This window comes from Berghia stephanieae, chromosome 11 (genome assembly GCF_034508935.2).
Source record: "Berghia stephanieae isolate SIO BIC M18660-M18661 chromosome 11, UCSD_Bste_1.3, whole genome shotgun sequence".
NCBI lineage: Eukaryota > Metazoa > Mollusca > Gastropoda > Nudibranchia > Aeolidiidae > Berghia > Berghia stephanieae.
Window position 1 is genome coordinate 12,571,290 of NC_088370.1, and position 17,500 is coordinate 12,588,789.

The 17,500-nt window shown below is 33.5% G+C and overlaps 1 protein-coding gene across 11 annotated transcripts in view; it reads right to left on the reverse strand.

Annotated features, from left to right (window-relative positions):
- The window catches only part of LOC144957386 (uncharacterized), a 295,052-nt gene that overhangs the window by 71,808 nt on the left and 205,744 nt on the right, over positions 1 to 17,500 (reverse strand). For 8 of the 11 annotated variants that reach the window (XM_078888647.1, XM_078888642.1, XM_078888640.1 and 5 more), the window contains one exon: positions 11,486 to 11,945. In XM_078888647.1, the coding sequence (XP_078744773.1) occupies positions 11,486 to 11,945 (460 nt within the window). Of the gene's footprint in view, positions 1 to 11,485; positions 11,946 to 15,062; positions 15,310 to 17,500 lie in introns of all 11 variants that reach the window. The other 3 variants (XM_078888644.1, XM_078888645.1, XM_078888648.1) reach the window with 1 other exon arrangement.

The window sequence follows — 17,500 nt, forward strand, 5'->3', positions numbered from 1 at the left end:
TGGTTGAGTTATCAAATATAAATTGCCCTTTGTTCCGTTGAGAGATGAACGATTTCTAATTTTAGCAACCCGCCATCAGTCTGTTTTGGAAGCGTCATTCTGTAGATTACCAATTTTGTTAAACCAAAAATGAAGCATTACGTTATCGCCAACATAAAAATTATGAATGAGTAGTTGCCTTCAAGAAAACGATACAATAATTCGATAAGTGTGCCAAACACGAATGTTTTAATAATATTTGAATTATTTCATTCTTAAACGCTGAAAAAAAAAGCAAAGCAAATTTTGGGCTATTTTAGATTAAAATGCCGAGATGGTATAATGTACGTGTAAGATATACTGAAAACAAGTGATTTGATATATAATAATAAGATCCAAATTGTTAAGTAGGAATAAAAAACGCACACAGCAAAAGAGAAGTGTACTTTTAGAGCCGTGAGATTTGTAGATTTTCCGGTACTATGTTGCTTGGATCAAGCAATAGTAAAACTCATGTTGATGCTCAACAATTTGCAGTTTTTGAAATACAAAATTTATTCAGGTCAGAAAATTTCGTCATATTTCCGATTTTATTTTGTCTTTAGGGGGACATTTAAGGAGATAAGTGCGGTATATCATATTTCTTCTTTCTTCATATTTTCTATAGCATAATATTCTGTTTTTAAAAATATAATTAGATCATATTGGTTCACCGATTCTCAGTGTCTCTGATTTTCCTCAAAACTTTGGATTCTCATCTTGTAAAGATTAGAAGAATACTAAACGATCAAATGCGTATAGTCATTGGTAAGTGGTAGATATGTAAATAATTTTAGTATTCATATCTCTTTTAACAGAAGAATTAAAAATTGAAGCACAATTTCCTAAACTAAACTGAGTCATTGATTATATCCCCTCAGCTTTCAAAGAGAATATAACTCCAAAGAAATGTTGTAGTTCCAAGAAACAAATCATAGTTGTCTTTATCAAAGTACTTACTTTCTTTTGAAATTATTAATTCTAATTCTTTGTTTAACATAACTCATTTCTAATTTTTTGTTTAACATAAATCAAGCACGACAATTAATATACTAGGCGTTTTCCTTAAGTGCCAAAGGGAATATAAAATTGTCTCAGTTCTGCAGAAAAAGATTTTGCCTACAATTTCTTTCTATTTTGAATGGGTGTTGATAACGGATGAAGCCTATCATAATTTGTGGTAATTAAGAGAACTTTTCCGCGATAAAGAACCGGATTCTAATTCTTTGACTCCTCCGACTTATTATTTGGGTTTTTTTCTTTTTCTTCTTCGTGGTCGCTGTAGTAGCCCCTGATACAACCAACATTTTTCTTATTCAAATTACTTATGTACATCATAAAATTTGAAGAAAATGAACAGTGCGTTGTAGAGCATGACTGCTAAAGAAATTATGTATGGCAAGATCGTTACTGCTATTGTGTTTGAGTGATAAAAAAATATGTTGGTTGGGTGTGAAGTTTTGGGGAAAATCCTGAAAATGACTGTTAAGGAGAGAGTTAAATGGAGGATCGAGACTACAGTTCACATTTATGAATTTCACGACACAAAAAGAAACACACACACACACACACAAACACACACACATACTAACTCATTTTCATAATATTCATAATATGTGTTGTGATCATTTCATTTTTTATATATTTTTCCCCACGCTTCCAAGACCCTTTCAAATTCTGTAATGTTTTTTTTTTGTTTCTATCAACTCCTGAGGGAGCTCATTCCATAAACGAACGACAGAGGGAAAGAAAGAGTGTAGGCGAGTGTCTGTCCTTGGTGTTTGAATTGATACTTTGTAGTCGTTTCCTCTTGTTAGTCTGTTTCTTTTGGTTTTTTTTGTGTTTTTGTTTTTGTTTTTGTTTTTGTTGTTAATGCTTCTTTTGTTGTTGTTGTTTTTTTCGTTGGTTTTTTGTTGGTTTTTTTGGTTTGTTTTGTTGTCTTTTTTTGTTGTTGTTGTTTTTGTTTTTTTTTTTTTTGTTTTTTTGTTTTTTGTTTTTTGTTTTTTTTTGGTGGGGGGGGGGTCTAATGTGGTTGGGGAGTTTAATGCTGGTGTTGTCTGTATTAAATTTTTGGAAGGTACAAATCTTGTTTCTTTTGCCACGATGTTGTATTTTTGTTTCCAAATCTAAGATTTCTGTGAGTTTTGTTACGTTATTTTTATGTGTTCGTTGTAGTAGTCCATTCATAATCTTAAAAAGCAACTCAAACGACATCGAAGATTAGTTCGGTTTTCTTTCTCAGCCATATTATTATGGTTATTTATTTCTTCGAACTTCGAGCAGCAACATTTACACTTCTCAGCCATAGTAATTTCGGAAACTGTCGAAGTTTAAAGAGAATTGGCCCGAATGAAACCTCTAATACAAATGCATTCTTCGAGATTTTACATATTTTTTTACAAAATGTTTTTTTTTTTTTTTGGAAAAAGATTTTAAGCTCAAAACATACATCGTTTGAACATTAATTTTACAAATCACTAATTTTAGAATTTTCTGGCAGTCCTAGGAAACCGCAGCATTCCTTTGGCTGTAAAATGTGAAGTAATCAAGCGAGCTCAAATTACTTTCGTCTGATAATCCTAGACTGTATAACTGAAAACGTAGTGGGTCGCTTAATTTTGCCAAGACAGGCCTATGTAGTCGCAGAATGGACAAAAAGTAGTCAAGACAGGCCTATGTAGCTACAGAATGGACAAAAAGTAGTCAAGACAGGCCTATGTTGCTACAGAATGGACAAAAAGTAGTCAAGACCGGCCTATGTTGCTACAGAATGGACAAAAAGTAGTCAAGACAGGTCTATGTTGCTACAGAATGGACAAAAAGTAGTCAAGACAGGCCTATGTTGCTACAGAATGGACAAAAAAAGTAGTCAAGACAGGCCTATGTAGCTACAGAATGGACAAAAATTAGTCAAGACAGGCCTATGTTGCTACAGAATGGACAAAAAGTAGTCAAGACAGGCCCATGTAGCTACAGAATGGACAAAAAGTAGCCAAGACAGGCCTATGTTGCTACAGAATGGACAAAAAGTAGTCAAGACAGGCCTATGTTGCTACAGAATGGACAAAAAGTAGTCAAGACAGGTCTATGTTGCTACAGAATGGACAAAAAGTAGTCAAGACAGGCCTATGTTGCTACAGAATGGACAAAAAAGTAGTCAAGACAGGCCTATGTTGCTACAAAATTGACAAAAAGTAGTCAAGAAAGACCTATGTTACAGGATAGACAAAAAGTAGTCAAGACAGGCCTATGTAGCTACAGAATGGACAAAAAGTAATATTTATTTGTGTCTACAGAGACGAAAATTGTGTTCAAGAAAATGAAAGTACTGAGTGGAGGGACGAAGTAAAAAATATTTTGATGCTTTTGGCTAAAATAAATATATATATATATATATTTACCGCTTTAATGGTTTAAGTTTTAGATGTATAGTTTGATATTCAATGTATCTATTCTGTTATTTATTAATATATCATATCGTGTTGACTTTATTAAAGAAAAGAACACCAAAGAACACAAAATATTCGTGAACGAGCGAATAGGTTATTATGAATTAAAACGATCACCTTGTTGAACGATTCATTCGTTCATTCATTCATTCATTCATTCATTCATTCATTCAAAAAGATTTTCAAAACCAATCTCGCCAGATTTTAAAGCAAATATATATATATATATGATTTTATATAACTAGACCTTATAAGCAATAAACTTCTAAGGATTATCTATGTATTGCATACGGTGACAGCATTATGAAACGACATCAATAGATTCATATGCTATTAATCATACACAAAGAATCATTCTTTCAAGCAAATATGCCAAGTGGAACGCGTTCCATTCAATATAAAAGTGCTTAATTTATCATCCCTTTTATGATACAATCTTGAAGGTAATATCATTATTATTATCATTATCATATTAACATTTTATTGCACAATTCCTTGGCTTTATAAAACAGATTTTAAAAATCTTTACCCCCGTCTATCTCTTAAACGTTCAATTTTATCTTTGCATCAGTTATTTTCATATCCTTACCCTCTCAAGATTCAGATATAATTCTTTTTTTTTCGACTACGTCAATATGAACTCAAAATATGGCTTATAGTTAGGTTTATAAAAGTATTATGTGGCTAACTTTAGAACTAGGGTCACAATCTATGGTAATCAGCTAAGCGTCATAAATAATAATAATAGTAAATAATAATAATAATAATAATAATAATAATAAAATAATAATAATAATAATAATAATAATAATAATAATAATAATAATAATAATATATAATAATAATATATAATAATAATAATATATAATAATTATTATTATTATTATTATTATTATTATTATGTTGTATTCTTCTTCTCTTCTTCTTCTTCTTCTTCTTCTTCTTCTTCTTCTTCTTCTTCTTCTTCTTCTTCTTCTCTTCTTCTTCTTCTTCTTCTTCTTATTATATATTATTATTATTATTATTATTATTATTATTATTATTATTATTATTATTATTATTATTATTATTATTATTATTATCGTTACTATTATTAATATCTTTTCGAAAGCTTTAAAAAATGTTATCTACTGCCTTACTCTTTAAAAAAGTTTGTTTATTTTAAAGTCTGGTCAGAAAACGCGTCCTCAGAATATCGATTCATTACAAATAGCTTGGGGCAGTGGTCTTTGCTTCGTACCCGAAAGGTACCGAGTTTGATCACCCGCCGGCTGCCGCTGCGCTGTGTTATAGCAATAAGTCACCTCGCCATAGCTCAATTTGAAGTACTGCACTGTGGCTGACGCCTAGGTTATTCCAGTCTTCCTTTGGAATATATATATATATATATATATATATATATATATATATATATATATATATATATATACCCTAGAGACTAGTTTCCCCTATGGGATGAATAAAATGAATTTTATTTATTTATTTTATTTAACTCTCTCCTTACCGAGTATTTTCAGGATGTTTTCCAAAATGCCATACTTACTCAACATAACATTGATACTTTTGCACAATTCAAAAGCAATATGTTGTTCAGTAAGACATTGTTTACATAACAGAATTCAAAACGTATGGCTGCAACCAAGATATCTTTTCAAATTTTGTGAATCTGAATAAGAAAAATGTTCAATGTATCGTAACAAATGTGACGACTTTTCCTGTAGTTGGTAAGGAGAGGGTTGAAATGACCCTCAACCGGCCAACACTCTCAAATCTAGCACTTCCTTAAATACTTTCTTGAGGCCCCAAATGTGACAGTATTTTACTGGAAGAGGATCAATTAATAAAGGATATTTGATGCAAAACGGTTTCTCTTCAGAGAACGGCAGATTTTCAAAACCAATCTCGCTATGTTTTAAAGCAAATATAATAAAGGGTTTTTTTCTTTCTTTTTAAAATGATGATTTTATATTACTAGACCTTATAAGCAATAAACTTCCGAAGGACAATGTAAATATTGCATACGCTGACAGCATTATGTAACGGTATCAATAGATTCAGATGATATTAATCATACACAAAGACTTTTTCCCCCTCTTGAAATATTCTCTCTGACGAACTTCATTTTAAAAGAACCTGCATAACCCAATAAAATTTGAACCAAATATAAATATCATTGTCTTATCGTGATATGACATAATTTGTTTGGATCATAATAATATATTCAAAATACAATTATAAACAGACCTGCCTATGACTCTAAAAAATCCTGACAACTACGATTTTTTGGCTCAAGCTGTAAAATTGTATAGAAGACCTAGACCTGCCTCGCACTACGAAAAATTTGTAGAAATACGAATTTTTGGCCCCATCTACAGAACTGCATTCTCCTCTTTGACTCAAAAAATTTTGTTGAAAAGGCGAGTTTTGTTGCTCAGAACCCATATTCAGGACATAGGAGTATTTTGGATAATGCTGAGGACAAATTATTTATTTCTAAAGCTATTAAATGTGGATTTTCTTTTTTTCCCTTTGAACCAAATGTAAATGTTGTTGCTCGAAGCTCGAAGATTAAATATCAATGTGAAATTGAATATTAAACTTCAATTTAATATACGAAAACAGATAAAATGGACGTTTCGGGTTTCCCCTTTATCATGTTTTGTTGAAAAAGGGTGAAACCCGAAACGTCCATTTTATGTTTTCGAATATTAAATTGAAGCTTACATTCAATTTCACATTGTTATTTATTCTTTGGAATCAACTAATTTTTCCCATTCCTAGTAGGCTGCTCTGGTATGGACATCGCAAATTAAACTCTTGATGAAATGAAAATAAATCATAGTTCTAGCCCAGTACATTTAGCAATTATTACTTGATATTCGTTTTATGAGTTTATGAAATATCATTATTATTATGAAAGAGCAAACTTATGCCCGCTCCCTGGGTAGAATGAAAGGTAAAGACCAAGTATATTTAGTAATTATTACCATCCGTTTTATGAGTTAATGAAATATTATTATTATGACAGAGCAAAATTATGCTCGTTCCCTGGGTAGAGTGAAAGGTAAAGACCCAGTATATTTAGTAATTATTACCATTCGTTTTATGAGTTAATGAAATATTATTATTATGACAGAGCAAAATTATGCTCGTTCCCTGGGTAGAGTGAAAGGTAAAGACCCAGTATATTTAGTAATTATTACCATTCGTTTTATGAGTTAATGAAATATTATTATTATGACAGAGCAAAATTATGCTCGTTCCCTGGGTAGAGTGAAAGGTAAAGACCCAGTATATTTAGTAATTATTACCATTCGTTTTATGAGTTAATGAAATATTATTATTATGACAGAGCAAAATGATGCTCGTTCCCTGGGTAGAGTGAAAAGTAAAGACCCAGTATATTTAGTAATTATTACCATTCGTTTTATGAGTTAATGAAATATTATTATTATGACAGAGCAAAATTATGCTCGTTCCCTGGGTAGAGTGAAAGGTAAAGACCCAGTATATTTAGTAATTATTACCATTCGTTTTATGAGTTAATGAAATATTATTATTATGACAGAGCAAAATTATGCTCGTTCCCTGGGTAGAGTGAAAGGTAAAGACCCAGTATATTTAGTAATTATTACCATTCGTTTTATGAGTTAATGAAATATTATCATTATGACAGAGCAAAATTATGCTCGTTCCCTGGGTAGAGTGAAAGGTAAAGACCCAGTATATTTAGTAATTATTACCATTCGTTTTATGAGTTAATGAAATATTATTATTATGACAGAGCAAAATTATGCTCGTTCCCTGGGAAGAGTGAAAGGTAAAGACCCAGTATATTTAGTAATTATTACCATTCGTTTTATGAGTTAATGAAATATTATTATTATGACAGAGCAAAATTATGCTCGTTCCCTGGGAAGAGTGAAAGGTAAAGACCCAGTATATTTAGTAATTATTACCATTCGTTTTATGAGTTAATGAAATATTATTATTATGACAGAGCAAAATTATGCTCGTTCCCTGGGAAGAGTGAAAGGTAAAGAGTAGGTACGGATTTGAGCAAATGGAGGATATGTCCATCCGTGTGATTTTTGCGTTTTCTTTTACAGGTTAATCCTAGGTGTTAATTTGTTTTGGTGTGTTTTGTATGACACGTTTGTATTGGAAATATCTAATATCATGAAAATAGATTGCATATGTGTAAACGATATATTTGAATCGTGTTGGAGATGTAGCATTGTTATGACAGCAGGGACGTCACTTTTACAAATGAGTAATGTATTCCGTTGTTTTTGTTTTTGTTGTGATTGTTGTTGTTGTTGTTGTATTTGTTGTTATTAATCTTGTTATTGTTGTTGTTGTTGTTAATCTTGTTATTGTTATTTGTTGTTGTTGTTGTTGAAGATATTGTACTTATTCTTGTTATCGTTTTTGTGGATGGTGATGATTATGATGATGGTGATGATGATGATGATGATGATGATGATGATGATGATGATGATGATGATGATGATGATGATGATGATGATGATGATAATGATGATGATGATGATGATGATGATGATGATGATGATGATGATAAGGATGAGGAGGAGGAGGAGAAGGAGGAGGATGCTATTATCATTGTTGTTCTTGCTGATGAGTTTAGTTATGTATCTGTGATTTTTTTACATGTGTCATTTATAACTAACTATACTACCAATCACAAACTTGATGTTATTGTTTACATGTTGCCATTGGCGTTTTCTACGGTTGTTGCTTTTATTTTTGTCCAGGAAATGCAAGAGAAACAAGAAGACACTGAGAACAATGACCCAATGAGGACTGAACGAATAGAAGAACAGAATAGAAGTAAGAAGGATGAATTGGAATTTACTGAAAAATATTTTAAAAACAAAATTAATCAAAAATGTTATAAAAACTAGACATTAAATTATTTATAAAAAGTTAAAAACACTAAAGCTAAATAAAGCAAAACATAAAAATTAGTTTAAATGGCACACACATCTAATCCACTAAAATAGAAAAATGACAAAAGCAATAATGTTGCTATAATTGATATAAAATGTAAATAAATATTATACAAAGCTGAAAATTATAATACAAAAGTTATAAATGAATATGTATGTAGCAAGAAAATTGAAACAGTAATAATTAGCTGGAGCAATTAATAATAATAATTATTATAATTTGCTGAAAATGATATAATAAAGAATGTCCTAACAGGAAACGATATATTATGAGCTTTTTAAAGGCGTGTTCAAATTTTGATGGCAATAAGGATAACCAAAATTAATGATTGATTTTAATAACGAAGATTTATCTCAATTGAAAGAATACGATGTCAATAATAATAAAAAGAATATTTTGGAAGATACGGAAGCGCAATTGTCTATAATCTCAAAACTTAATTAACGAAAAATAAATTACAAAATTATTGATCTATATTCTCTTAAAATTATGACATTAATTAAAGCAACTACAAATTATATTACGTCTGAAAAGCTAAAAGCTCAAGTTTTGCTCTTTAGATTGCATATTATTTTGAATTTATTTGCTCTATTCTTCAGATTGTGTGTAACTAGAAAAATACTTTAAATAAATGCATTTGAATTTTCGGAGTAGCCAAAAATCATTTGAAAATTCAGAATTGGTTCTTTGTTTGGTGTTCAACAATTGGAATTGGCTCTTTTATCTTTTGGTTTCTAACGATTCTCTTCATTCTTTCTTTCTTATCGTTGGATGTTTTTTTTTTTTTTTTTTGGAGGAGAAAAATTTCCCGGAAAACAAAATCCAGATATCTTGCTATTAACTCACTCAAGCCTAACGCCGACTATATCCGTAGTATACCCGGGGTTACTTTTACCCCATGCCTATTTATTACATTTTTTAAAGACAAATTATAGACGTAGCACCAAAGCTCGTGTTTTTAGTTTTTACATGTTAATGGTTGGTGAATAAAACTATCTATGTATATGCTAATTTTTTATACATTTTTTCCAATTTTGAAAAGTGGCAAAAAACTCTAGGATTGAGTGAGTTAATGTTCAGGCATTCCAATAACGGATTTTCTGTTTTCATTTTGAAAATCGCATTAAGCATTGGGTACCTACTTAATTTTTTTTAATTGAGCTTTTATATAGTGCAATATCCACTAAACCTGCTCAAAGCGCTTTACAAAGGGTCCATGGCTAACAGCAACAATTAACATGTAAGAGGAGACATGATGATGCCTGTTAGACGATATTACATTTTTTTTTCGTACAGAGACAATGCTGTCAACGGCCAGGTACTCATTTTACACCTGAGTACAGTGAGATAATGCGAGTAAAGAGCCTTTTCCAAGGACTCAACTATGCGCCGAGCGAGGCTCGAACCCAGGACCTTCCGATTCGAAAGCGAGTGTGATACCACAAGACAACATAGCCGTACGTGGAGCACAATGCATGGATGCTAGAAAGTTGCGCCATAAAACAAAAATCCTAAAATCAATTCCCAACAAATTCAAGAAGACTAAAGCTAATTTTCAAATGTAAATTAATGCCCCAGAACAATATTATTATGTCGGGGTGATCTAGAGGCCGGAAAGAGAGTAAAATCCATTTCAATAAAAACCGGAAATCCTGCACCCATGACAATGTCAAATAATATTATTAAGAATCTTAAACTAATACGGAAAACGAAAATCTTTATGAAGTTCTTTGTTCAAATACTTAAAGGTTTAATTTCTTTTGCAATATATTTCAGTTTTGAGTAGGCACGATACGATAAATATTTATTTGACCTTTGACTCTTCAATTATTAATACTCATGAAAGAACAGAAAAGCTATTTCAGTTTTAATTAATTGTCATTGAAAAATGTCATAATATTATATGAAAACGACACATCCTACACAATTTGCAAAATATTTCGGAAGCCGCACCAGGATATCATAATATTTATATAATAATATCAAATCTTGACACGTTAATTTTGGAAAGTTGTTTACACACGTCACATGTTATTCATATTCTAATAAGCTGACCACAGAAGCTGTGATATAATATAGATAGTATGCAGTTGACGTCAATCAGGTCTTTGTTATTGTATTTTGCCATCCGCGTTTGTGAGTGATTCTCACTAAATTGTATTACCCCGACTATAAAAGTTCATGATTGCACAATGTTTTGTGTGTTGGTCCGTTATACTTCCGGATGGCAATGTTATGAACTCCTTAGCCAAGCGCATACTATCTATAGATAAATTGAAGTTGATGTCACTCTGGACTTTATTATTGGTTTTTTTTTGCCATCCCCGTTTATGAGTAATTCTCACAAAACTGTATTATTAACCAGACTAAAGACGTGCATGGTTACACATAGTTTTGTGTGTTGGTCCGTTATACTTCCGGATGGCAATGTTTGAACTTCTTAGCCAAGCGCATACTATCTATATCTACGTGATACGGCTTCCATCCTATTATTAAGCTAAGGTTTACATTGTAGTACCAGATATTCGTGTCAAATTATTTCATCAAAGTGTAGCTTGCTGTGTTGGAAGCTTTCATGAATGAATAGAAGATAAGCTGAGCTTTAATTATAGCAAGCCAGGAAACTGGACATAAATAACATTGGTAGCAGTATGGAATGATTTTCACGGGGCGATGTTATACTGATTTGACAATTTTAGTGGGTATCTTCTTTTTATACATTTTTAGAGTATCTGAGCCAAATTCATGTGAAAGTGTTAATTATTTATAAGACAGTTTACTCTAATCTTTGAGGCTATTGTTTCCAAATTATATTTCTTCTTATGAATTTTAACGTTTTCTGTTCCTGTTTTTTTTTTCTCTATAGTGTAGGAACTGAATGATTTGATACAAATGTCTATGTGTGTGTTATTAAACGTGCTTGATAGTTGATTTGGTTGTTTCAAAGTGGTAATGACACTTGAGGGTCATAATATCGTATAATATTTTTTAAAAAGAATCGAAAGATTGAGGTTGAGGAGAGCATAGTGGCACGAAACTTCACCTACCTGTATTTACAAAAATGATGACAACAGCTGTCACAACCGCCAATCCTATGAACAGGAATATGCCAAGTGCTATAAAGAACACGTCTCTGTGCCGAAGTTTTCTGTAGCTCCATCCATTGGGCGAAGAAGAAGAAGGATAGTGGTGGTCGGCGGAATGAGCTGTTCCCGGAGTGGGAGGGGGTGGGATGATGGTGTCTGTGCTGGCGTGAGAAGCGTAGACATCGTTGAAATGCTTGTCGTCCAAGGTTGTCGCCGTCGTCGTCGTTCCGTTGCTTTTGTGGACGACGACGTTGTCGGTGTCGTCTCCGTCATCACCGCCGCCGTCGCCGTCGTCAAAGACGTTATCGTCTTCGTGAGTTGGTTCGTCATTCGACAATGTGTAGATGTTGAAGGGCCCGCCGTTTTTCCCGTTAGGGGTGGCGGGGAGGGAAGGCGTACGAGGCTCGATGGAAGAGAAACGCTGTAAAGAAAACAAAAAATAAAATCAATTTAATACTCTGAATTAGACAAGGGATGCCTTCCGAAATCTCCTACATCCCCAGTATTCTTTTTTATCTTTTAAATAATGTTCTAGTGCTAGTGGTTTTGGGAGGGGGGAAACTTTTTTTTTAAAGCTCCCCCCTCCCAAACCCCCTACTAGAACATTATTAAAAAAAAAAAAGAATACTGGGGATGTAGGAGCTTTCGGAAGGCCTCCCTTAGGCTATTTGGTAACGGATTATTTAGTTTTTGGAGTTTTTGGCTCTTTGCAGAACTGCATCTTTATTTAAAATACGCAATGACTATCGACTGATTCATCAGTTTTACTTTCTAGATCCACTGGCATCACCACTATCGTCGGTCGCTTCAAGAAGCGATCAACGCGGACTTGCCCACGGCATAGAACTACTAATTCAATATGTCCTTGTTTATTTGCAAATACGTGTACGTATACGTGTGCGTCGAATTAATCCCTGCATTTAACAACTACTACTGAAAAAAAATGTATCTAAAAATTTGACCAGAAAACTCGTCCCTCAAATATCCATCTATTTAAATGACCATCTTATTGGCAAAAAACACTCAAACCTGGGACTTCGCGAAGTGTTTATAGTAGGTGACTCTTGTAATGGGTCAACCCCAAAAATACAAATCAGTAATTAATGAATGTAAAAAAACATATCTGTTCAACCGGACAATCAGTCAGCATACTGACCAAGATATCAATGAGTATACAAACCAATCACTTGGTAAAAATATCAATCAATCAATCAATATATAATCCATTATTCTGTAGAGCACTCAATCACTCAATCGCACACTCTATCAATCAATGAATCTCTAATCGTTTATTGTATAAAGATATACCAGAGACAACGCTGTTAACGGCCAGGTATTCATTAATTTACACCTGAGTACGGTGAGAGAATGTGAGTAAAGAGCCTTTTCCAAGGACTCAACTATGCGCCGAGCTCGAGGCTCAAAGCCAGGACCTTTCGATCCGAAAGCGAGTGTCATGCCACAAGACCACATTGCAGCACATAGGGTTCCCGATAGTCAGATGGTAAAGCAGTCGCAACTCAAACAAAGGTCCGAGAAGGATACCGGGATGAATATGATATCTCAACTTTCCTAATTCTCAAATTTAGTAACGATAAATATACATTTAGATATTAAATTCAGATTCAGTTTTTAGAATCTGGTATATCTTTACACAATACCGATTAGAGATTCAGTTTTTAGAATCTGGTATAGCCTGACACTATCCCGATTCTTCTGACACCTCCCACCCCTCCCAGTGATTGGGTAGCGGGTTCTGAGTTAGATCTGGCAGAAAGTACTTTAAGATAAAATTATAGCTCTCCTATCCCAAGGGTAGCAAGAAATTGCTATTGCCCGTAACAGGATAAACTCCTGCTGCTCCATTCGCTAAATGGCTCTGAATGATTTTTCTTTTTTTATTACACTGAAATTTGAAGTAAGAAAGAATATTGTAGCCAAAAAATTGTAAAACAAAACAACTCAACAAAAAACAAAAAACAAAAAAAAAAAAAACGTAAAATGTGAAGACATTTAGGCAGTGGAAGGCAGCCATTGTGCTAGCCTCCTTAAAAATGCATACATTGTGTCTCATATCAGATTAAAAGCATCTTATATCTACGACGGGGAACAAATGGTTCAACTAATTGGAACACGGCAATGTAAACCATGTTTTAGCGCTATAGAAAAGCGACATTTATGGCCATATTTATGTATGCATGGCCTTTTCAACTTAGCATCCACTCCATTAACGTCGAAAGGTCAGATGTCAATATCTAGATCTCGGCTGTTAAAAATAGATTCGGTCGGTTATGTGCGGCCGGCTATGTAATAATCTAGTGGTATAAGACTCGCTATCGGATCGTTAGGTCTTGAGTTCGAGCCTCGCTCGGCGCATAGTTGAGTCCTTGGGAAAGGCTCTTCACTCGCATTCTCTCACCGTACTGAGGTGTAAAATGATTACCAGGCCGTTAACATCACTGTTCTGCTGTCCGAAAAAAATAATTAACATATAGGCGTCATGTCTCGTCTTAAATGTTATATGTTGCTGTTGGCCTGGGACCCCTTGTAAAGCGCTTTGAGACTTCGAGTGCATATTGCGTTATATAAAAACTCTCATTTTAAAAATTTATTTCTGGTGTTTTTATTGTTCTGTTTTGTTTGTTTGTTTGTTTGTGTTTTTTTTTTTTTTTTTTTTTGTTAGTTTTGAAACCGACGAAAATACGTTGCATTGATATTGAAAGGGGCGCGTTTGTATTCGGAGTTTGTGCTGTATAGAGAATATTTAGGATAAGTGGGATAATATAACCAAGGTACTGAAGGTATATAAAAAACATCAATAAAGATAGTGAGTGACACATAATTGTTAACATCGTAATCATCAACATTATCTTTTTTTTAATACTACTACTGCTTCCAGTGCCATCAATCATTGCTGTTGCTGATGCTACTACTACTACTACTATTACTACTACTACTACTACTACTACTACTACTACTACTACTACTACTACTACTACTACTACTACTAATACTACTACTACTACTACTACTACTACTACTACTACTACTACTACGACTAGACTAACAATACTGCTACAATACTATTACAACAACAACAACACCAACAACAACAACAACATCAACGACAACAATAACAACAACAACAAAAACAGCTGCTATAACTACTATTACTACAACTACTACTACTACTACAACAACAACAACAACAACAACAACAACAACAACAACATTACTACTACTACTACTACTACTACTACTACTACTACTACTACTCCTCCTTCTATTACTACTACTACTACTATTGCTACTACTACTACTACTATTGCTACTACTACTACTATTACTACTACTACTACTATACTACTACTACTACTACTACTACTATTACTACTACTACTACTATACTACTACTACTACTACTACTACTACTACTACTACTACTACTACTACTACTACTACTACTACTACTACTACCACCGCTGCCATTATTAATCCACTCACCATATATCCTTCACAACTAACTGATACCACTCACCTTCCTAAGATAAGGGGATGAACGGTCAGCCACCGACATGAATTACAATGACAAGAACACCCGCCACTTCCGGCGGAAATACTTGCATATGACGTAGAATGGCTGCAAACCCTCCAATAACTCGTATGTCCTTTTTATAATTATTTAGCCTCGATTGTTTTCAACTTTCATGAATAATATATTCACAGTAATCCAGTTTTCTTGAAGTCAATGAACAAATAACAAATCATCCCAGAACTACCATACTCTGAAAAATAATATGATAATTTTCAAAATTTTGGCCAGAAAACTCGTCCTTCAAATATCGATCGACCCTCATCTTGTCAAAACACAAAAAAAAACCAATAGAAAAACAAACAAAACAAACAAACAAAACAAAAGACAACACAAACTACCAAACTTGGGAATCCCTTTTGAAGTCCCGGGTTTGAGAGTGTATGACAAGATATAGGTCATTCATTTTAACCTATGGATATATCTATCTGACAGACGAGTTTTCTTGCCAAAATTTGAAAACTGTTTTTTTTTCTTCTTTTTTCTTTGGCGTTATTTCTTCAAATCCAATACAAAAAGTGGGAAGTGTTCACAATTTGAGAAATATCTCCAACATCACAATGGGAGCGATCTATAGATAGAATGCGCTTGGCCAAGGAGTTCATAACATTGCCATCCGGAAGTATAACGGACCAACACACAAACTCTGTGTAACCATGAACTTTTATAGTCTGGTTAATACAGTTTAGTGAGAACAACTCACAAACGCGGATGGCAAAAACAAAGGCCTGAGTGACGTCATCTTCGAACTATCTATATTCATGTTTTCGTCCAAACGGGTCATCAATCGCATGATTTTTTGCTGTCAAACGATTGGATATTTCTTAACAAATGTAAACAAGCTGCTTTGTTTACAAATGTTATAAACATATCCATGTGTCAAGCTGATCAAATGACCAATCGTGATGTTAGAAATTTTAAAAGCTGTGAACACTTTTCTGTGAACACTTTTCACTAAGTGGGTCACTTTGAGCACATTTTGCAATGTGACCAATGACCTCGAGCACGTGTAAAGTTAATATAGATCATGCCCATTGGTCACTTTGCTCATCATAACTAATGGGTAGGTTCACAACTTTCATAAACAAAGCAATGCGTTTTCCATTTATTGAGAAATTAATGTCCAATCGTTGGACAGCGACAAGTCATGTGATCGATGACTAGGTTGGACGAAAACGTAAATATTAATCGCTCCCATTCAACGTCACATGTAAGTTTAACCGATCAAGAATATGAAATCTTAGTTTAAAACACTCAAACCATATTGATTCTCCTGAATAAAACATATCAACTCAACTAAAGTCTATTTTTTTATAACGTTAAACATTCAATTTTGACAACCACTATTTCATTACCAAAGAACTGAATTCAACAACACAAGGAAATATCCAATGGGAGCGCTCTATATTCATGTTTTCGTCCAACATAGTCATCAACCACATGGTTTGTTGCTGTCCAACGGATGTCCAATTGGATATTTCTTAACAAATGTAAACACGCTGCTTTGTTTATGAAAGTTGTAAACATACCCGTGTGTCAAGCTGAGCAAAATGACAATCGTGATGTAAGATATTTCACAAGCTGTGAATACTTCTCACTAGGCACTATGTGGGTCATTTTGAGCACACTTTGCACCCTGACCAATTACCTAGAGCACATGGAAATGTAATATAGATCATGCCCATTGCCACAGCACCTTAACAAACGTTACGACATTCCAAAGCTAACACTTGCACTGGACAGAGATTTATGGAAACGAATTACAATCCGGATATTAGAAACAGAGTGACACACTCGAAGTAACACACACATTCACGGCAAGCGTCCCCGGAGACAGCGCAACCATGTTCATTCATTTCATTACATATAGATAGAATGAAGTTGACGTCACTCAGGTCTTTGTTATTACTTTTTGCCATCCGCGTTTATGAGTAATTCTCAGTAAACTGCATTAACCAGACTATAAACGTTTAAGGTTACATATTGTTTTTTTGTGTGTGTTGGTCCGTTATATTTCCGGATGGCAATGTTGTGAGCTTCTTAACCAAGCACATACTATCTTGCTCGTCGGAATTTGGCAATACATTTAATTTTACCTCAAGAGAAATACTTTTGCATACGATTCGACATGACGTATAGATAGAATGCGCTTGGCCAAGGAGTTCACAACATTGCCATCCGGAAGTATAACGGACCAACACACAAACTCTGTGTAACCATGAACTTTTATAGTCTGGTTAATACAGTTTAGTGAGAACAACTCACAAACGCGGATGGCAAAAACAATAACAAAGGCATGAGTGACGTCATCTGCATACTATCTATATATAGATAGTATGCGCTTGGTAAGAAACTCACAAAATTGCCATCCGGAAGTATGACGG